This window comes from Pelodiscus sinensis, chromosome 1 (genome assembly GCF_052426305.1).
Source record: "Pelodiscus sinensis isolate ZL-2025 chromosome 1, ASM5242630v1, whole genome shotgun sequence".
In the NCBI taxonomy this organism is placed as follows: Eukaryota; Metazoa; Chordata; order Testudines; family Trionychidae; genus Pelodiscus; species Pelodiscus sinensis.
Window position 1 is genome coordinate 257,569,970 of NC_143052.1, and position 22,828 is coordinate 257,592,797.

At 38.9% G+C, this 22,828-nt stretch overlaps 1 protein-coding gene across 2 annotated transcripts in view; it reads right to left on the reverse strand.

Moving 5' to 3' along the window:
- Positions 1-22,828, reverse strand: part of GPC6 (glypican 6) — a 1,157,918-nt gene that overhangs the window by 503,084 nt on the left and 632,006 nt on the right. For both annotated transcript variants that reach the window (XM_006113655.5, XM_075918824.2), the window contains exon 3: positions 4,980-5,371. In XM_006113655.5, the coding sequence (XP_006113717.3) occupies positions 4,980-5,371 (392 nt within the window). The remainder of the gene's footprint in view (positions 1-4,979; positions 5,372-22,828) is intronic.

Genomic DNA, 22,828 nt, shown 5'->3' on the forward strand with positions numbered 1-22,828 from the left:
CTCAATGAAAAAGGACACCCTATTTTTAAATCCATTATTAAAAGTAGCCATTCTTCTACAAAGGAATTTTATCACCCAATTACAGAGACTGCTAACCTGGAATTCATTTACAAATCTGACACTGTCAACTTTGAATAATGATATTAACTGGTTAGCACACTATAAAGTCAATTTCCCTTGCCTTTGACATTCACATTTTTATATCCAGTCCTATGAATGGGACACATCCAGTCAACTTAATTAGCTTCATTAACATGGGTCCAACAATTAACAGCCAACTGCTTTTGTTGTTATATATACCATGGATTCTGCTATTTCCACACCAACTCATCTGACAAAAGCCCATAATCCTATATTTGTGTTAGTCTTGAAGGGTGCAGCTACATAATACCCTTAGCTCGAAATAAGCTACGCAATTTGCACTGTGCAAATTGCATGCCTTATTTCAAGTGCATTTAAAAATAGATTATTTTGTAATTTGGCGCCATCTTTACAGCGCCAAATTTCTAAATAAACTGCTATTCCAAAATGTCCCTTAATCCTCATGGAACAAGGTTTACAGGGATGTTGGAATAGCGCATCTGTTATTTCTAAAAATATTTTGAAATAATGGGCATGCTGTCAAGACATGGAATAGCTATTTCAGGATACCAGGTACGTCTCAGGGTACGTCTAGACTACAAGCCTCTGTCGCCAGAGGCATGTAGATTAGGCTACCAGGCAAAGGAAAATGAAGCGGCGATTTAAATAATCGCAGCTTCATTTAAATTTACATGGCTGCTGCGCTGAGCCGACAAACAGCTGATCAGCTGTTTGTCGGCTCAGCGTGATAGTCTGGACGCGCGGGTGGCGACATCAGAGGTATTTGTCGACCACCCAGGTATGCCTCCCCGCGTCATGATGTCGACACCCGCGCGTCCAGACTATTGCACTGAGCCGACAAACAGCTGATCAGCTGTTTGTCATCTCAGTGCGGCAGCCATGTAAATTTAAATGAAGCGGCGATTATTTAAATTGCCGCTTCATTTTCCTATGTCTGGTAGCCTAATCTACATGCCTCTGGTGACAGAGGCATGTAGTCTAGATGTACCCTCAGTTTATGTTTTGTGCATTTGTTAGTTAAACTGCTTTGATATTTGGTATCTCTTGTAATCATTTAAATATGTCTTTTGTAGCTAATGAACTTATTTGTGTTTTAATCTAAACCAGTGAATTTGGAGCAAAGTGCCTGGAAATCTTACATCAAGGGGCAAATGTTATTGCATATTCCGCTCCACAATCAGGGGGAGAGGGCTTCAATGAATTTCTTGTGACATTATTGGATTCTGATATGAACATACAAGTTATTGTTGCAACAACTGTTGTGTGTTTGCACCAAATCTTGTACAAAGTGTGCCAAGTAAGATGTCTATGAGAAGCTTATGATTAGCTGATTCTGTTTATACTATTCATATACATGCATTATTTTTATATTTGAAGTTAAGAGTATTGGCTATTGTATTAAAAATATTTGCTTTTGGTAAACATCAACAGGAAGCTAGGCCAGACTATTGTAAAAGGACTATTAGGTGAATAGAAGTCCTTGACTGACAATACAGCATGGGTGGTGCCAATCCACATGTGATGAGCTCCTCTGTGAATGTTCAGACCAGCATGGGAACTATGGCTGCTGCCAAAAAAGGGCTGAGTCATATATGGACAGGTGACTTTCTCATGTGACAAACTCCATCTTGGGATGTACTTTTTCATAACAAGAACAATGGGAGTCCCTCCACATGGCCAAGGTTATAAAAAGGGCCCTGGGGGTTCCTCCCTTTGTCTTCAATCTGGCTCATCACTTCTGGAGAACCTTTGCTATGAACTGAAATGGGAAAGGACTGATGACCCTTCCTAACAGAGACTTGATTTAAGACAAAAAATCATTCTAGTCCTTTTACAAGCCTGCACAAAGAACTTTGCAATTGGAGTATGTAATTGAATTCATTTAACAACTTTAAATGTTCTTTCTCTCTTTCGCTTTTGCCTCTTATGCTTTTACCTTAAGAATAAATGTGCTTGCTGTATGGTCACTTATAATTGAGGGCAATACACTGGTCATAGGTTTTGCAGGAAAGGCAGGGCAGACACTGGCTGTTTACATAGTTTCACTAGCTGGGCATATCACACTGCTATTCAGCCTTAAGCCCCTCAGCCAGGAGGGAGGGAATCCCAGGTCTTCACTCAAGGAAGATGACAGCTAGAAGCCAGGAACCTAATGTGGGTGCACTTGGTGGACCACAAAGTGACAATACAGATGCAGTTGCCTTGAAACTGAGACAGAATGTATCTAGGTTTTAATACTACACTGAACCATGCTTTTTGAGCATGATGTCAGAAAAATATTCTTTTACATTTTAATGGGGCATATGAAACAAAATCTTGACTAAAATGCTTCTGACTTCTCCTTGCTAATACTTCTTTGTAATCTGGTTTCCAATTGATGTTGAAGTGGACTTTAACAAGAAAAAGTAGAATAAAAAGGTCTAGAAATGGAAATGTGGCACACTCTTTGCAATATGAAGATTTGTTCAAGTACTTATCAATAATGAACTTATCATTATCATCATTCTGTCAGATATTTCAATTAGGAGGCTAAAATTTCATTTTGCTGAGTAGTAAGAATGAAACATAATGGGGAAATTATTAAAGAAACAAAATTTAAAATACACTCATACACACTCATTCATCTACTATATATCTGAGAGTGTTTGCCTGTCTGTCTGTTTGTTCAAGAATGTCTGTTAGCTTTCCTAAATGATAAGAGCTAGGACCACCAATTTGGTATACAGCTTCCTCTTATCATAACTTAAAGCAATGTAAGTGTTTGGTTGTACCAGGAAAATGGGATGTGCTTGGAATGGGATTGCTTTTCATAAAACCATACACAAGAGAGACAGAATCACTAGGGCACATGAAAGAGGCCGGCTGGGGGTGCCCCTCACCCCCATTCGGGACTGCACTATCCACAATCATTCCATTCCCAGGTGCTATTTAGAGAGGGCAAAGAGCATTGGAGCCCTACCCCCCAGATTCATGCAGGAACATTGCTGACTGTTCTCCTTCATCAGGGAGTAAGGGGAAAGTACACAGTTTGCTGCATTCCTGATTCTGGCTGGAGAGGGCAAGGGGCACATGAGCTGTGCACTTTGCTCTCATTCCCTGCAAGGGACGGGATGGGGAAGAGGAAGGGGAAGAAAAAGCAGCCCTGGTACAAACATCAGAGGTGGGGAAGCTTTGCCCCCTATAGACACACACATACCCACACACAGACAGACACAGCTCCCTGGCCTGAACCCTTCCTTAAGGACTCGAGCAATGCCAGTAAACGCACTAGTATAGAGGTAAAATGAGCATGTACATATATTAACTTCATATGTATATAAATGTGTATATAAACAATTGCACATGTTGGTGAAGCAATATCTTTTACTGGATCAACTTTTGTTGGTGAGAGAGATAAGCTTTCAAGCCACACAGAGTTCTTCCGCAAGTCTAGAGGGAAGGAACTCTTCTCCCAGGAGAAAATTGTCCAATAAAAGGTATAACCTCAATCCTCGTTGTCTCTCCAATATCCTAGGACAAAACAGCTTCAATTACACCGCATATCCAAATATACCCACATTCAACTACACCAATGAACAGTAATCTCTCTGTGTGTGCACATATACTTACAGAACAGACAAAAAAACCATGTTAAGAGAACATGATTAAGGTTACAAAGTCAAGAATTAAGAAGTTAGGAAATGCTTGAAATAAAGTCACCATTGCAACCTTAATTCAACTCACTTTTATGTACACATCATAATATAGCCTTTAATTTCACGCTGTTTTTCAGATAGACCTAATTTAGTGCATAGGATGGAGAGCGCTCAGATTGGGCATCCAAAATTAATAAAAACTTTTCATCGTAGTACTTAATTAGTGGCTCAGGTCCCATCTCTAAAATAGGGATAATAGCATCTCCTCATTTCAAAAGATTGTTATGAAGATTAATTATATTATGTTTGGAAACCACTCAGACTCTATAGTAATGAACACCACAGACAAGACCATTAGGCAATTCCTAATTATGCCTTAATAAAAAGGTGGACTTCACTTTTGGAATTTTTTTATGGTTTCTCAGGGACAAAATTAGAGCATATAATTTGCCACAAAAGTCTCTTACAACATGTTCAAGGCTTTATCACACTCCCAACATGACAGGTTGGAAACATGATATTACCAGGCCATAGAAGAACTTGCCCCCCTAACTTGATTTTAAAAGCACTATAGAAAGTCCATTTAGCTGTAGTCCGGGTACTGCGGAGGAGACAGCTCATCATTCTGGCACCAAAGTACAACTGTGGAGTTTATCTGCCTGAGCTGGATGAATTATATTGTGTGCCACACTCAAGCTAGGAGCGTCATAAATATTTATACAAATAAATAAATAAATAACACACACAAATATAATTCCAACTGTTCTCTGAAATAGATCAAGTTCCCTAAATATTACTAATAGGCCTTTTCTCGTGTAAATATAATTACCTTGTCAATGTGGTAGAGAGGATGACAATATTCCTAAAACCTGTGACTCAGCTGCATTCGTGTTAATGGTTCCAAGCACTCTGTACCAGCATCATACATATTAGGTACACTTAAATCCCTGATTTCAAATGTCACCCGAGTATACTTTTTTGAACTACTAATGACAACAGCTACATCATGTGATAGCACCAATAAATACCGACCCACCTTGCATTCTAAATACTGTAAAAGGCAACCCCTTTTCAGTATTGCTGTCCTTTCAATAGACTCCAAAGGAGAATAATGATAATAGTTAATCACCTCAACAAATTTCATTGATTTACAATCAAGGTATAGATGCATATTCAGAATTCATGTCTTAAGTAAAATAACACAAATACAAGTGCAAACATAAAAAACCTCATTTAGGTTACCTTAGATACTCTGTTTGCAACCTCTCTGCCTACGGTCAGCCCTTGAACAAAGGTCCGTGCAGCAATGAAAGCTCTAGTCACTTGAACCTTCAGTTTCCTGGGTACATCTCCAAATGGTTTCAGCTGGTCTGTGTATTTGCTTACACATTCCAAATAGTCCTCAGTGAAATGATATTGGGGGTTTATGAGCTGGAACATTCTCTCCAATAGTCTAGCCCAGAAATCATTCAGCATCTCCTCCAAGTTTACATTGCCTCCTGTATAGTATCGTTTCAGTTCTGTGAAGAGATCCTGGAATACCTCGGAGTTCTGCATGTACAGCATTCCATACGTTCGTACAAACATATAATTTAAGGATTTTTCTGCATTCTCCAAAAGTTCTCGGAAAAATTCTGCAGAGGAAATAAAAAGGTATATACAGAACAAATTTAATAAAATTCCAATGACACATTTCTTGCCTTCTTAATGGTATTGCTTTCATGATGGTATTACCTTATGCAAAATTTGCTCAAGGAAATGTTGGTGCCATTCACATGTTTAAGAGAAAAAAGTCAATTATTTAAATTGTAAGTAAGATTATTTAAAAGTAAAGAAAAATGGAAAGCGTATTTATTTCCTATAGAGGTTAAAAAGAAATTTTAAATCCATAACTAAATTCTAAAGTCTCACTTGAGAGAGCTGCAATGAAAATTCTCCCATTATTTAACCTTAGCAATTCCTGCCAGTTGTCCAACTCAGTAGTGGCTAGCATCCAAAATCTTCTGTACTAAACAAGAAACCATTATTGTAATGATATGTCTAGAACTACAGCTATATTGGAAAAGGCAAGTAATGAAATCTTCTATTCTATTGGGGTTCTTAACTCATCACTATGGTATATGACCACCATAGTATCTTATAATTTACTTTCAGCTTTCAAAAATTCTTCAAAGGTTTGAACTGAGACATACTGTGGCCTGATCCTACAAGCCCTCCATATATAGAATGCCCTAGCCTGAGTAAGATACAAAAGATGTTGCTATTGTCAATAATTTAATGATATTCTGAAGCACTGTTTTGGCATCTGGACCGTTTCCCCTCCCCCCCCCCAAAAAAAATGACTGCAGCATTGTAGGGATTGCAGACTCTAGAATATCAATTTAGTGGTGGGCTTCTTTACCTATTCTTTCTTTTGATATCAAAGTTTACTGCTCCTATATTTATTCACCCAACCTTGTGTTGCAGCCTATTCAAAGTCTTTACTTCAGGATTTTATGTTCACTGGGAAATATGTCCTCCAAGGAAGCTTCAGCAGTCACCTCTGGCATCTCTCTTAGGGTATGTCTAAACTACATGGCTCCGTCGACGGAGCCATGTAGATTTGTTGTTTTGGCAAAGTCAAATGAAGCCGCGATTTACATGATCACGGCTTCATTTAAATTTACATGGCTGCTGAGCTGAGCCGACAAACAGCTGATCAGCTGTTTGTTGGCTCAGCGCGGCAGCCATGTAAATTTAAATGAAGCCGCGATCATTTAAATCGTGGCTTCATTTGCCTTTGCCTATGTGTCTAATCTACATGCCTCTGACGACAGAGGCATGTAGTCTAGACACAGCCTTACGTGTAAGCTCAGGAGGACCTTAGGAGGAGGCAAATTAGTTCAGTTTCTCTGTCACTGTCACTCAGATATTTATTCTGGGAAATTACATTGGAGTGATTCTCTTAAGACTTCCTTTAACATATCTTTGGTAGAATTCAACACTACTACCCTCTGGGTTTAAGTTCAGCTGTCTTACCTCATTCACTCTTTCATAAATCACCAAGTCTTATAAGGAACTCTCCAAACACAAACTCTGGCTATGTCTAGACTACAGGGTTTTTTTGGGAGTTATTCTGGAAAAACTCTGCCGCATCCAGGGAACACATCTATTCTTTCGCTTTTTTTTTTTTTTTTTTTTTTTTTTTGCTGAAGAACAGATGCACCCTTTTGGAAACCCTGCCTTCCTTCTCCCACGAGGAAGAAGGCCTCTTCCGAAAGAGGAGAGGTTTCTGAAATTTGGCCCAGTATAGATGGGCCAAATTTTGGAAAAGCCTCTTCAAAAAAATATCAGAAAAAGGTACAAAAATTGTGGAACACAATTTGCGTACCTTTTTCCGATAAAACCCCATAGTGTAGACATAGCCTCTGAGAAGCCAAAAGGTAGATTTCCCCATGTTGCTTGGTGCAAAAAACAGTATCAGACTGACTCCATTGGGGCTTCCAAGATCACAAAGCATTTTCAGAAAGTTTTGAATGCAGTCAATGGGGATACTGAGACTTTAACTCAACATTTAGAATAACATATTGTGTGGATCAAACATTAGTTGGAAGGGACAAAAGTTGTAATAAATGCACCCAAAGGTGTTATATAAACTTGACAGTATAGAAGATAAGAATTTAACATACGTTCACATGAAGAAGAAACAATTCTGGTAATGGTAGAAAGGAAAGCTAATTGCAGCAAGTTCCCACTAGGATGTAATAATTATATTGTTGTGCTCTGACTCAATTATGCCATCCCACAATTGCGTATTGACCTGGATAAAGTCATGATTTCCAAATCAAAGGAAAGGTCTAAAAAAGACAACCTCATGTAGTCAATGTAAGCTATAGGGTAAGACTTTCAAAAGTACTCAAATATCAGGATGCTAAATAACACAGGTGGCTTTTAAAATTTTAGCTACAGTCTACAGTGCTCAGTGAAGTTTTGGATTACTATTTATCTAGGCAAGGATGTTTTTTATCTATTTTTTTTATGAATTTCTCTAAATAATGCCATAACCTGCCAATACACATCTGCTTCCATTGAAGACAATCTGACTTTTGCTGTGTATCTTGTTAGATGGATCCACTATTTAACAAGCATTTCAAACATAAACTGAACCCTGACAGCAAGGTAGGCAAGAACTAATTTCATGGGAGATGACATGAATGTCACAGGCAAGACCTCATCTTGATGCCAACCACTAGCTGCTGAAGTTGTGCAACCTGATCTTTCCCAGTTCCCTTGCAGGCAGTGGGGCCAATCCATGACCATATTGCAATCTCATACATGCCATAGTGCTCATGGGAAAGGAATAGTCAGTGGATCCACAATCATAAGTCAATTAGCTATAATTACATTTCACATTTGTGCATCAAACCAATCCCTTCCGTCCCCCACTTCATAATTCCCTTCACAGCCAATGAGGAGATTTTGAGCTCTACAATATTCATATAGTCTGGGTCATATCTGTGGCCTCATCAGATGGTCCCCCTTTCTCATATAAAAAATCCACATCAGTCTAATGGCCCCCTATTTAGGAGACAGGATTTTCCCCATGATCACAGATAGAAGAGATTGTGACCTCTTATCCCAAAGAGTGCAATAATATAGCCGATGAGGGCAATTGTGGGGCAGTGCCGAGGCTGAATGATGTAAGGGGCCTTGTTACAGTATTTCTACAAAGCATTTAGAAATCTTTTGAGCTGTGGGAGGGCATCAGGGTTCTGAGAGGTAGTTCCACAGAGAATATTGAGGGGCTTTTAACAAACGATATTGTCAACCAATTCTGACCTCCTACTTTTAGTTGAAAAGGTGCTTTACACACACACACAGACACACACACAGACACACACAAACCCCTTTGGTCTGAAAAGTCTTAATACAACTGTCAGCTTTGAACTATCCTCAACATGATTTTGAACATCCAGTGTTTCTTTTCCTACTGTGATATTGGTGACAGCCTGTCTACAAAATCTGTTATGAAGCTTGTATGTTCCCACCTTGAGACGGGTGATTAACATCAGCTGTAAGAATGAGGACAGACTCTAGGTCCCCCTCCAGATGTTTTTCATCAGTGAAAAGCAACCAAAGCCAGTGGTTCCAACCCTTTAAAATCCCCTTAGATAAGATCTTGCACTTCATAGGGAAGCTATAGTGGTTTCTCTGCCAGCCCTTCCCAAACCATTGTTAGTAATTTTAGTATCATCATAAGTGGTGTGGCTGCACCACCAGAGTGAAGGTTGTATTATGATTTATCTTGAAAGGTCGACTTCTCTGAATCCTCTAAATTAACATACCTACTTGCATATTTTTGAAAGCTGGTGTGCCTCAGGAAGAGTAGGTTTTGTGACTGAGATTTGAGGCCCTTTGAACTAACACATCTGTAGATATAAATCAAGCAAAATAGTCAGTTTTTTAAAAAGTTTCTAGGGTTTTTTTGGGGGGGATATTTGGGATCAGAAATAAACTATTGATGTCAGGTTGGTCAAATGATCTTATCTTGTTAAGTTTTAACTAAGATAGTTCAGGCACCTACTAAAATTTGGAAGAACTATAGCTGAGAACAATAGTTGAGAAAATGTATGGTTTTTACAGTATGCATTTGCCAATACATAAAAATAGCTACTTTTCCATTCTCACTGTATACTAAAGCTTGACTCTTGGAAGTGCTTTCAGATCTGCATAGCTAATCATATTATCTTGAAATATACTGTGCATTATGTTAGTTCAGGGTAGTGTTAGTGACCCAAATATGTCATCATTGGCAGGAGAGGTTCCTGAGTTACAGACCCTCCCCCCACAAAACAAGTTTCTTTTCACTTTCTCCTATATTACACTGAGAGGTATTAATGACTTGATGAATAACTGACCTTCCTGAGGCTGATGGCTCTGAACTCACCTCCCAATTAACATAATTAAGGATACATTAATTACAAAGCTCCACATAACATTATAACACAATGCTGCCCAACTTGGTTGTGGCCTTTAGATACTAGCACAATATAAATGTAAAATAACTGCAACTTTCTTTACAAGCTTATATTGCATATTGGTCCAATATGAAGCCAGACTAATGAGATGCTATAGGAAAGCTATTGTCCTAAAAACTGTCATGCATTTACAGTGCTAGCTTTGTTATCTGCCATTCATGGAGAATGGGGGTTGTCAGTTAATCAAATATTCTGGTTACTTGAGCTTTACACCAATACTTGATGAATTTTTCACTGTATGCTAGCCATTGTTGCAGGATAGGTTAGATAATATTCGATAATGGTATACGCAGAAGCATGATATGACCAAATTTACTGCCACAAGTTTACAAGCACTTGACTTCCAAATTATGCCAGATGACTCTCAGAATTTTTCCGATTAACCAAAGGACAAATTGTATTGCCATCTATGACAGATGTCAGTTAACCAAGTTTTCCGGATACTAAAGTTCTGAATAATGCAGCTTATAATACATTTTCCATCTTCTTTTGGCTTTCTGCACTTTGAATACCAATTATTATGCCATTGGAAAGTTAAACAGTTTCTTTTCATTTCTTTAGGCTTTGATAGGACACAATATGCTTCATTTAAGAGAGTGGTAATCTCACTACGGTGACCCCCTGACTATGAGGTTAATAAAACTGTACAAAGCAGAAAATTAAATGTCAGATCCAATTAAAGCAAATTTAACCACCCTTTCACTTTCAAATGGGAAAACTCTCTCTGGATTAATTTTATGGTCCAAAAATTCTTAATTTTCACTTTAGTGAGGCAGAGTAGCCTCCTTTTGAGTCTCACAGAGAAAGATGACCCCACATCCCTTGGTGAATGGATCTAGGCCTGCCTCCCCACTCTGGAAGCACAGTGGTACAAGAGATGAGCCCTCCAGTTCCAGACCCTGTGAAGGAAGCAGACATCTCTGCCTAGCTGCAGAACTGTACAGACCCCTGTCCCCAGAGGGGATGAACGGAGGTGAAGAGTTGCTGGGACTGCCATCCGCTGTTTATGTCGAGGAAATGGAGGCTCCACGGTCTACAGAATCATGCCAGGGAAAGATGGTAGGAAGTAGCTGAGGGGAACCAGACATCCATTTAGTTATACTGCTATGAGACAACTCAGTGTGTTTCACTAGGCTCTTCAGTGACCTACTTGTTAACCCACCCAGAACTGTTAGAGCCCTGGGCTGAGACCTGGTGGAGTAGGGTGGGTCCCCTATTAACAAGCCCACATCTGGGGATGTGACCTACTCACTTTAGACAGAAGGCTGGTGTCTTATTTGTGGTTTGCCCCAGAAGGTATTGTTGGCTATCTGCCCTACCCAGGAGGCATGGTATGACAGATTGCTTCTTGCTCTGCCCCACCCTGAGGGACAGAGATCCAGACTGTAATCCCTGTCTGCCCGAGCCAGGAGGCTAGACTGAAGATTGTTTGTGACTCTGTCCTTTCCAAAATGGCCTGGGCTACAGACTGTAATTTTTTTACTACATACCCAGGATGTCAGGCTCATGATGGCTTGCTACGCTGCTTCACCCAAACAGCCTGGGTGATAGATTATTAGTTGTTGGTTGCCTAGCCAGGAGTGTAGGCCAAACACTGCTAATCCCTTATGATTTGATGAGCTTTATAGGGAGGGAAGTCCATGGACCACCATGAGTACAATAAGTGCTGCTGTATGTGGTTGCTTTATTCTTTCAGTCACAAAGAGTACATCAAGAGTCGCAGACTGCTTTGAACTACTCCTGTACGCAGGTTCAATTTGATATAATTGGGCACAAGTCCAGTGAGATCAAGAGAAGTTGTAACAGCTTACTCAAAAGTTCGGGTTTGTTCATTGCCTTCATAGCAGCATAAAGGCTTGTTAATTTCAGAGATATTTAATCAACACATTGTTACCTTTTTGTTAATTAATGTAGTATTTCAGTAAGGAGAAGAACAAACAAGTGACAGATGTTAGTTATATTGTCTGATGCACTACTGGAAGGCGTTCAAATACTCTGGTGATGAGCACAGTATAAGAACCTATACAGAACAGAATAGAACAGATCTCTGATACATTTTGAAACATAATTCATTTTGTCCTGTTATCATAGACTGTTATGTGTAATGTTAAGTACTAGTAAGCTGGAACTATCTTTTTTTCCTAATTGAAAGAACTTACCTGCATCATGTCCTGTGCTTTGCAGGCTTTTAGTTGTTAGGCATAGGATCAGCAGTGAACAGAGTTTGGTTTTATTAGGATGCTCATCTATGCAAAGGAGAAGGGCTAGGTTACAGTGTGCTACAATGAAGTAATACATGGAATTTAAGAGGACGGGAAGATTAATATTATATGTTTAAAGTGTGTTTGGTGTCACCAGACATCATCTAGGCATGTCTTGTTTTTTAAAGAATTTGATAATTTATTTAATCATGATCCAAGGATTATAGAAAGCACCTCTGTAAATGAGGTCTGTATTGCTACTGAAAATTTTCAGTGTGACTAAAAATTCAACTTATTAAAAAAATCAAAATGTCTACTGTGCTAGTTAAGACAGAGGCCATTATGCATAACAAGGCAGAGCTCACAGTTGAAAAACAGGCTTCTTAGTTCTGCCACTTACCTTGTCAATCTAGTGCTGTAGTGCTGGTCTTACTACATTTTAGCACACATAATTTAACCCCGTCTCATAATTCTATTCTCATAATTTAACTCTGTCTAGTAGCTGTGAATAGAGCTACACTAATTCCAAAGAGCCCAACTAGTTCTCATTGCCTCATTTTCAAGTGATACCATTGAGTTCATGTTAAGCTGGAAAAGTGGAACTTTATTAAACCCCATAGTCTGCTCTGGCCAACTGCTGAGTTGCCACAATAGCAGGTTCTCTAGGGAACATTGGCACTCTGTCTCCAAGTTCTATTGATCATGATACAGTCACCAGATATCAGTGGATAGGTATTGATATAATTCTCACTTTTCTTGTCTCGAGGATATTGTTACAGCACAAAACACTGAAGAGCTATCATGTGTATCCTACTATTAGGTAAATTAAGTAACTCATATGGGAGCTGACTATCTAAGACCTTTTCCAGCCTATTTATTTCTCTTTATCTTCTATACTAATAGCAACTTAAGGATGAACATCTCTAGCCATATGCAAATAAACAAAGATGAAATATGTTTTAATCCATAAATAATAAACGGAGGCTTTTGGACAGAAAGGACTGCTGGTCCATTGTAGCCCATATGCTGCCTTTTCAGTGGCACCTTACATTTTAGCAGCATGAGAAATGTGTGTTGCTTATAGGGTGTATCTAGAACACACTATATGCAATGTAACAAAAGCCTGAGAATATATGGAATGACAGTGCATGTGCTCACATCTATTTAGAAGTTCCAAACAGGAAGGTATGTGTGTTTTTATTACTTTTTATGGGGAAATACTGCTCAGAACTGTATACAGTTATACTGATTACAAAAGTCAAGGGATCTGCCACAGATGTTTATTTTTATGGTCTGCATAACAATAACTATCTTTTAATTAAAATAAATAAATAAATCCTAAGTGAATTTGCTGGTCACGAAAGGGGCCAGACTGAAAACTCTGACAACTGAAGTCCTCATTTTTTGGAAGGGCTGATCTCTTGGTCCAGCACCCTCAGGATCTAACCGGTCACAGATGAAGGATTATGCTGTACCGGGGAGGTCATTTCTGGCCCTGCCACTGGACCCCCTGGCCTGGCTCCCCACTTCCTGCTGGCCCTGCTGACCCTACACTGCTGCTACTGGCCCTGCTGCATGCTGGGGGTCTGGGACCCACCTGAGAGCCATACACTGGGGCTCCAGGACCCTCTGGGCAGCCACTGCAACTGTAGCTCCTTGCTCCACTGGGCCACCACTATCAGGACTTCCAGCCCTGCCAGGCAGCCCCGCCATCAGCTTGCTTGTGGGCAGCCCACTGCTCTTCAAGAGCAGGTGTCTCTGCTGCTGGCCCTCCTATGGGATTCTCTAGTCCTGAAACATCTGTGCCGCACCATAGATGTTAAACATTAAACATTAAGTGAAATGAATGGAGATGCCTATCTCCTGGCTTAGAGAGTTTTAATTTGTAGTGATTTTCTAATTAGTACTGCTTAACACTTACTTGTATAAATGCCTCGGCCTAAAAAATCTCGATTCTAATGTCTCCCTGTTCATATTGGTTGGGATTTTCAAATGAGCCCAAGGGAGTTAGGCACCCAACTTCTATTGATATTCCACTTCACGTGAGTATATGGCTAATGCATGCTTTGTGCACATGCTCACTACAGTGTAAACTCAGTGAACATTTCAGGCTTCATTGAAAATCATAGGTGCTATCATTACACTGTTTACAAAAGTCAAGGTATCAGCCACAGATGCTTATTTTTATGGTCTGCACAACAATAACTGTCTTTTAATTAAAATAAATAAATAAATAAATAAATAAGTGAATTTGTTGGTCATGAAAGGGGCCAGACTGACAACTCTGACAACTGAAGTCCTCATTTTTTGGAAGGGTTGACCTCTTGGAATGGAAAGGTAGTTCTTTCAATCCATACTCTCTCCAAGATGAGCCACAATGGTTTCAGTTAGTGTCAGTTGTAATAGATCTGCTAGCAACTAGATTGAAAGAATCAATGTGTATCTATTTTTTGTCTATTTTCCCTTTTAGGTTTAAAGCAACCACATTCTAATAATTTTATCATTTGAAAAACCCAACTAGCTCACAAGTTCTAGCAAACAGGATTTTTTAAATGTAGAGATTGTTCCAACTGTAGTTAAAACTTGTTTGTATTTAGGATAATTTGGAAAAAAAATTACACATGGAGCTATAAACACAATCAACTTGAATAATGAACTACAAATATCATAGAGAGTTGCCATATTAGTATGTAACTGAAAAATAAATTTAAAAGACAACAAATGGTTCTGTAGCACCTTACAGCACCTCTACACAGCAGGGCAAAAGCTGAATAAAGCTATACAACTTCATCTATATCAACTGTGTAGCTGAAGTCGAAATAGCTTCATTGGGCTTTAGGAGCTGTCTACACAGCAGGAAGTCAAAGGAAGAAAACTCTTCCTTCGACTTCCTTACTCCTCATGAAATGAGGGTTACAGGAGTAGCAGTAAGAAGTCCTCCAGCTCAACATTATTTGGAAATAATGGCTTGCTTTGTAGACGTGCACTATGTTATTTCGGAATAATGTCAGATAGTCCAAAATAACACTAGTAACAAAAAATGTAGATAGTATCATGAGCTTTTGTGGGCAGTGAGTTGTGTCCATGAAAGCTCATGATACTAGCCATATATTTGGTTAGTCTCTAAGGTGCTGCAGGACCATCTATTGTTTTTTAGGAATACCACATTCAGTCTAGACTTTTGAAAGCTCTCAGCATTAACAATTGAGAAAAGATTTCCAAAAATATTCAGCTCTTATTGAGAACAATAAAGGCTGTTGGATGCTGGACTCCTTTTGAAAAGACCCTTATTATTTTACTGAGTTGGAAAAAGATTAACATCATTTTTAAGATTAAAAAAGATAACGATGAATAAATCTGCAAAAGATGTTTATAATCTCAGAATAATGAGGCTGTACTTTACTTAAATCCCTACTTAAAATCTACCTTTTCCTGCTGTGCCCATGGGAAATTAGCCAACCAAGAAATTTATTCATGTTATTTATATATTAGAAATACCTTTTTTTAGCTCATTGCTGTATGGGGTTCTGATCCAGCAATGAATTAAGCAGAGTTGTTGACTTGAGTCCCACGACTTGAACTCGAGTCTGACTTAAGTCACCTAGGTGACTCGACTTGAGACACGACTTGGATTCATTGTTTGTGACTTGAAACTCGACTTGAGACTTGCTAATATTGTTAAATCGACTTGGTGAAAATATTGTCCCAAAATGCCGATATCGATAGTTTGTACAAAAGTGACTTGACATTTATTAAATTAAGACTCGAGACTCAACTTGAGACTTGAACTGTAGTGACTTGATACTCGACTTGGACTTGACAATGATGACTTGAAGACAATACTGGAAATGAGTATTAGTACAAAAAGCGTAAAAGAACAAATTGGAAGTCTTGTGAACAAATTGTAAGCTTCCGTTGGACTGTGTGTGTGTCTCTGTGTGTGTCACTATCAACACCTGTTTAGTTATTCAGACTTCACTATGTAACAGTTACGTATTATGAGCCCTTCACTCCCATTGAAGCTGATGAGAGCTATACATGCTCATACAGCCTGAAAAATCAGAAAACTGAAAATAACTGAAAGGCAAGAATAAATACTTGCCAGCAAAAAGCAGAAAGGACCTGCCACTACAAAATAAGACATTCAGTAGGAGGTCAGTGGAATATGAAAGATGTTTAATAGGAAGCAGTAGACAGATTAAAGAAGTACACTTTGACGATAATAACTGCCTCATGAAGGCAAAAGTATAATAAATGATTGCCTTCAAACAAACTGTGATCAGACACTTAAATTTGCTCTTTTTGAATAAACCAATTAAAACCTTTCTTAGGCTTTGTCTACTCTGGAAAGTTTTCTCATCAAAATCTGCCTTTTGGTGAGAGGATATACACTGCAATGGGACTTTCATTGGGAAAATCTCCCAGTTTTGCGACAAATACCTGTCAGCCCTAGGAGACAATTTTTTTCTTTTCTTTTCCTTTTATTGTCTACAAAGAGTTAGTGTAGACTCTGCTGTTTGTTTTATCCATAGAACTGGCTAGTTCTAGCATCCCACAATGCCTGCCCTGAGGGCTGTGCTCAGTGTTGTGATCTCTGCTGCCCTCCAGGTGTGCACCTCTCCCCTTTCAAAGCTCCTGGAATTATCTCACAGCTGAAGGAGCTGCTCTAGTTGGAAAACAAAAAGAGCAAATCACTGGAATGTTCCTGTTCTGCCCTCTACTAGGAACACAGTGGCAGGCAGACTGCTGCTTCAGAGGGAAGGGGACAAGGTGCTGTGCTACTTTGACATTACTCAGCATGGAGAGCTCACTGAGCTACTTATGATGCTGCTCCCAGCAGCTGAAGAGGCTGTGGAAGAACTGAGAGGGAATCCCAAAATGTGCAGAGATCAGGTCTGCCTTCCCACAAAATGGCACTATGGGATAAGTACCCACTGTGCACTGCTCACATTGTTGATAATGGTGCCCTGTGTGGACATCGTCTTTCAAAAGAGGAGCAAGTGTGAACACTCTCTTGTGATTTTTGTTTGGTTGACATTTGGATGTCAATATATGTTTACAAAAAATTGGTAGTCTAGACATACCCTTACTTCTAGGCCCTAATCCTGAAATTAGATCTATATTCGAAGGACCTCTGCACTCACATAGAGCTTTGCATAAATCATTAGTCCTCCTTAATGGATCCAACTGTCTGAGTGAGGGTGATAAAGTTTATGTTCGAATCTCTGTAGAGTTAATACAAATCTGTATATGTGACAAACTATTCACTAGAACTGAACGCTCTCTTATCTGACTGTATCATTAAATCTGGTCAAAAGGAAACAGGAAAAAGGTATATATGATGCAATGCACTAAAAATGAATAGTATATATATATACAGAGAGAGCGCGAGAGAGAGAGAGTGAGTTATGTCAGATCTGAAACAGTGAAGCATACCAAAATTCATTTGTTTGAGTGCTGGCGAAGTTTCTTTTTGTTTTCATTTGTCAGCTGCTATGTTACAAATGATGTTTCCCTTTTAGTGGGCATTTGACATACAGTGGTACCAACAAGCTTTATGCTACAATGCTGTAACTGCTGTGTTCTGCTGGCTGGCTGCTGAGTGTGCAGGGCATGAGGATAGAAATATTTTCTATGAACCTACAAGGAGGTCCTTGTAGCCAGACAGGAACCCGCCTTGTAACATCCATTTTTGCTTGCCTGGAGCATACAGGGCACACAGAACAGAAGGCCCAGGCTGTGTGACCGTGAATGGCTGTAAACAGAGATACACCAATTGCTGACCAAGAGGCCGCCAAGGAGTGTCCTTGACTTAAACCATATTGATACGAACTCACATCCGTCTGCGGGGGGAGGAATCTCTCGCCCAGTAAAAAAATGTCTAGTACTCACAATTTAGTTATCTCTCTTGCAAGTGTAAATTAATTTGAAACTTGCTTGTAAGAACTGGTGCCACAAAACGGACCAGTAGAATTTTGCCTCTTAGATAAGAAAGAGGATACGGGCCCCCAGGGGTATAAAGATGGGTCCAGCAGCACATTTTCTCTGAGTGCCAATCTACCATCTATCTGCTGGTCGGGTTAGGTGTTTGATCTCCCGAGGTTCCAGAGGGGACGCCCACCTCGTATTCGTCTTTCCTAGGAATTGAGAGACCGGCCCTGGCCTGACACGCTGGAGTCGAGAGGCACAGAAAGGGGTAAAAATTGTACCTGGATGTGGTCCTTTGTCTTAAGTGTACACATAGACTTAGAGCTCTTTAAAGATTAAGCTGTCACTTGGTACCATTATTTCTATTTTCTATCTTTATTTTCTTTGTAACCATTTTTAAAATCTGTATTTGTTAACAGTTAAGAAAGAGAGCAATAGCCATTGTAACCATATGCTTTTATAAGTCTTTTAATAAACCTGTAACTGTTTAAGCTTTAACCTGACTCCTTCAGTTGCTGTAATAGAACCAAGCACAATTTAAAAGAACTTCAGCCGGTCATAAAGGGACAGACATAGGGAGAGCTTGGGCGTTTGGATCTGTGTCACTCCCAGGTGACAAGATCCGTTGGGGCACCTTTTCAGCCTTTCCTAGGCTGCCCGCTGCGAAGGAACCCCTGTGTTCTAGCAGCTAAAATCTAAGGTGTAATAAGCTCTTCCTATATAACGGGGCGTCGGTTGGCCTGCTGGCCACCCTCTGCGACGGGATCCCGGTCCTGGCAGTAAAGACACGGACGTTAAACCTTTTCTCGGAAACATACACACACACACTGCCCTGACCGTCGGCTGACAGTCCTCTATATAAGAGAAAAACTTTGAATTCTTTTTTTAACTTCTTGTTACCAGGAAACACTAAAGGGAGGCCATAGCTTCTCATTTGACATCACACTGGCTGATTCTTCTCTAATTTGGCAGCAGAGGTCCAATATATATGGTCCCTTCTGCTGTTAGTGCAGTATCATTTCAAGAGATATTTCCACAAACCTATTAGATACTTCCATTTAAAAAAATCAGTTCGGGTATGTCTACACTTGCTAGTCAGTTAAATTAATGGTCTCTTTTCTCAATATATTTTATCAGAGGAGATAGTCTGCGCAGTGGCTAGAAATCAGGGCAAAAAACAATCATTGCCTCTCTGAGGTATAGCAAAGGTAACAGGGTAGGATAAATTAATAAACTAATATGTATGAGATGAAAAGGAGTAGCACACAGCACATGTGCACTCCCAAAGGTTTCTCTTGATACTATTTTTAAACAACTCTGTACCTAAAGATTTTTGTTGGCTACAAGAGATCATCAATGGATAATGACTGGGTGGAACCCTATAGGGACAAGGGAATGACAGCTAACATTAATAATGTACTTGTTACCATATGTTTTTACTGCCGTTTCCCTCACTGTATTGATAGTATTTACATGGATCCCAATACCATAGTATCTGGGTGCCTCACACTCTTTTACACCCCTGTGAAATAGGAAAGTGCTGTTATCCCCATGCGTACTAGTGAACTGAGGCACAGAAAATCAAATGACTTGCCCACAGTCATACACAGGGGCTACATCTAGACTGGCAGGATTTTCCGCAAATACTTTTAACGGAAAAGTTTTTCCGTTAAAAGCATTTGCGGAAAAGAGCGTCTAGATTGGCACGGATGCTTTTGCGCAAAAGCACTTTTTGCAGAAAAGCGTCCGTGCCAATCTAGATGAAGTTTTGCGCAAGAAAGTTCCGATCGCCATTTTCGCCATCGGGGCTTTTTTGTGCAATACAGTCCTGAGCTGTCTACACTGGTACTTTTGAGCAAATACATTTGCACAAGAGGGCTTTTTCCCGAACAGGAGCATCATAATATTTGTGGAAGAACAGTGTCAATCTTACATCAGATCGTCAGTGTTTTTGTGCAAATTCAAGCGGCCAGTGTAGACACCTGGCAAGTTTTTCTACAAAAGCAGTTGCTTTTGCGGAAAAACTTGCCAGTGTAAACGCAGCTAGGGAGTCTATGGCAGCGCAGGAAATTTATCTTCTCTCATAGCATGTACTCTTTTTACTTTTCAGACTGTGTCTTATATTAAGCTATCAGTTCCTCAGGATACAGGCTTTCTCGGTGTTTGTACAGCACCTTGTACAACAAGTTGGTAGTCTAGAGAGTTGCTTCTGGGTGCAGCCATAATATAAATACCTAATAGTAATATTATATAATTAATATATTCTCTGTGCCGTCTTTCCAAAATTGAGACAATAATACTTTCCTGTTGTTTAAGGAGCACACATATTCAATGCTGATGGGTGAAATATATACATAAAATCTACCAAAATATTGGCCCACTCATTTAGAAAACTTTTATAACTGTATGCCCCTGGGGAAAAATTGACTGAAAAGGAGAATCTTTTTTTTTAAATACAAGAAAGAAAGCAGTAACAGACTTTATGGCTTTTAAATGGAGAATGTATTTACTGACTAAAAAGGAAAAGAATTTCAAAAATAATTTTAAAAAATCATGTTAAGTCCCATTAAAACAGTGATAATGTCTGAAAAATAGATACTTGAGGTATATTACATGTTATGTGGCATTAATTACACTGCTGTCTCTACATAAATAAGTAGAGCATCATGAGTACATTATAATTTTTATATCTGTGTAGATTCTGTGACCTTACACTGCAAGTGCTACTTCATTTACAAACCATGTAATTAAACATTTGTTCCCATTAGATTCTCTAATATTAGGGTTCAACATCAAATTAAACTGTTCATTCAACCAAGCATATGAAAATATTCGCGGCTATCTCTGACATAAGTATAATTTTAGTCACATTTTGCCCCTTGTGGATAGTCTTACGCAGTCAGATTTCTTTTTAAAATTTACATAGTATACTCTATTTAAATTGAAAAGATTTCTGCTTGAAGTTAACATAACTGTGACAGACACTGTCAGAGGATGAGGGAAACTGGACTGTGCCATATGAATGTATCTCTCAAGTGTGTTCACACCCCTTTTGCATTTACTTTCTTCTAATATTCAAGATGAGTATACTAGCAGAATATATAGAAGTACCCTCATTTTTCATACATAAAACGATTGTTTTGGTTCCCAGAGTAAGGGTTTGAACTGAGTTGGCTCCCAGAAGCTTGGTAACTTGGGTACATTATTTTGAGGCTACCTGTTTAAGCTTTTTTTATTTCTGTGTAGATTCTGTGGCCTTACACTGTTACTTCATTTACAAACCATATAATTAAATATTTTCTGCCATGAGATGCAATTCTTTTCTCTCTTTTTTTGTTTCTAGTCATCCCAGTTGTGAAAGACACCTTCAAAATATAAACTAAGGGTAACCAATCTTGTGATGTTGACTTGAACCTCATGACAGCCTGGAGCAATCACTGAAAAAGGAAGACCAAGGACAGGGTAGGAGTATTACTCAATTATTAAGAGGGAAAACAATAACAGAAAATGTAGAAATGTCAGAAGTGCTTAATGACTTCTTTGTTAGTGGAGACTGGACACCTAAAATAGTGAATGTCACTGAAATGGGGTAAGACCAGAAGCTAGACTAGGGAAAGAATAAATTAAAATTTATATGGAAAGTTAGATGCCTTCAAGTCACCAGAGCTTGATTAAATGAATCCTAGAATACTCAAACAGCTGACCGAGGAGATGTCTAAGCCATTATCTATTATCTCTGAAAAGTCCTGAAAGATGGGAGAGATTCCAGATAACTAGAAAAGGGAAAATATAGTGCCCCTCTTTAAAAAGGGACATAAAGGCAACCCAGAGAATCACAGATCTGTTATCTTAATTTCTGTACCAGGAAAGATAATTGAGCAAATTATTAATTAAACCACTTGCAAATATCTAGAAAATAAGGTGATAAGAAATAGTCAGCATGGATTCATAAAGGACAAATCATGTCAAACCAACCTGATAGCTTTCTTTGACAGGGTAACAGGTTGTGTGAATAGGAGGAAAGTGGTAGATGTAGTATATCTAGACTGTAGTACGTTTTTTTTTATATAATCTTGCATAAAGTTCTCATTAAACTAGGGAAATACAACCTAGATGAAGCTACTATAAGGTGGGTGTAGAACTGGTTGGATAACAATTTCCAGAGAGTAGTTATCAATGGTTCACAATCATGCTGGAAGGGCATAATGAGTGGGGTTTGGCAGGGATCCATTCTGGGTCCGATTCTGTAAATGTCTTTATCCATAATTTATATAATGGCAAGAGAGTACACTTATAAAGTTTGTAGACGATAAATGGGGAGGAGTTGCAAGTACTTTTGAGGATAGGATTATAATTCTTAATGATATGTACACATTAGAGGAATGGTCTAAAGCAAATACAATGAAATTCAGTAAGGACAAATGCAAAGTAATTAACTTAAGAAGGAACATATACAAAATGAAAAATGACTACCGAGGAAGGAGTTCTACAGAAAGGGATCTGGAGAGCATAGTGGACTACAAGCTAAATATGAGTTAACAGTGTGCCACTATTGCAAAAAAAGCAAATGTCATTCTGGGATGTATTAAGAGTAGTGTTGCCAGGAAGACACAAAAAGTAATTTTTCAGCTCTGTTCCATGCTGATTAGGCTTCAGTTAGAGTACTGTATCAATTTCTGGGTACCATATTTCAGGAAACACATGGACAAAATAGAAAAAGTCCAAAGAGTAACAAAAATGATCCAAGGTCTAGAAAACATAACCTAAGAGAAAAGATTGAAAGAGTTGGGTTTGCTTAGTCTAGAAAATAGAAGACTGAGAGGGAACATGATAACAGTTTTCAAGTTCTTTAAAAGTTGTTACAGGGACAATGTAGAAAAAATATTCTCCTTAACCTCTGATTATAGAACAAGAAGCAACGGGCTTAAATTGAAGCATGGGCGGA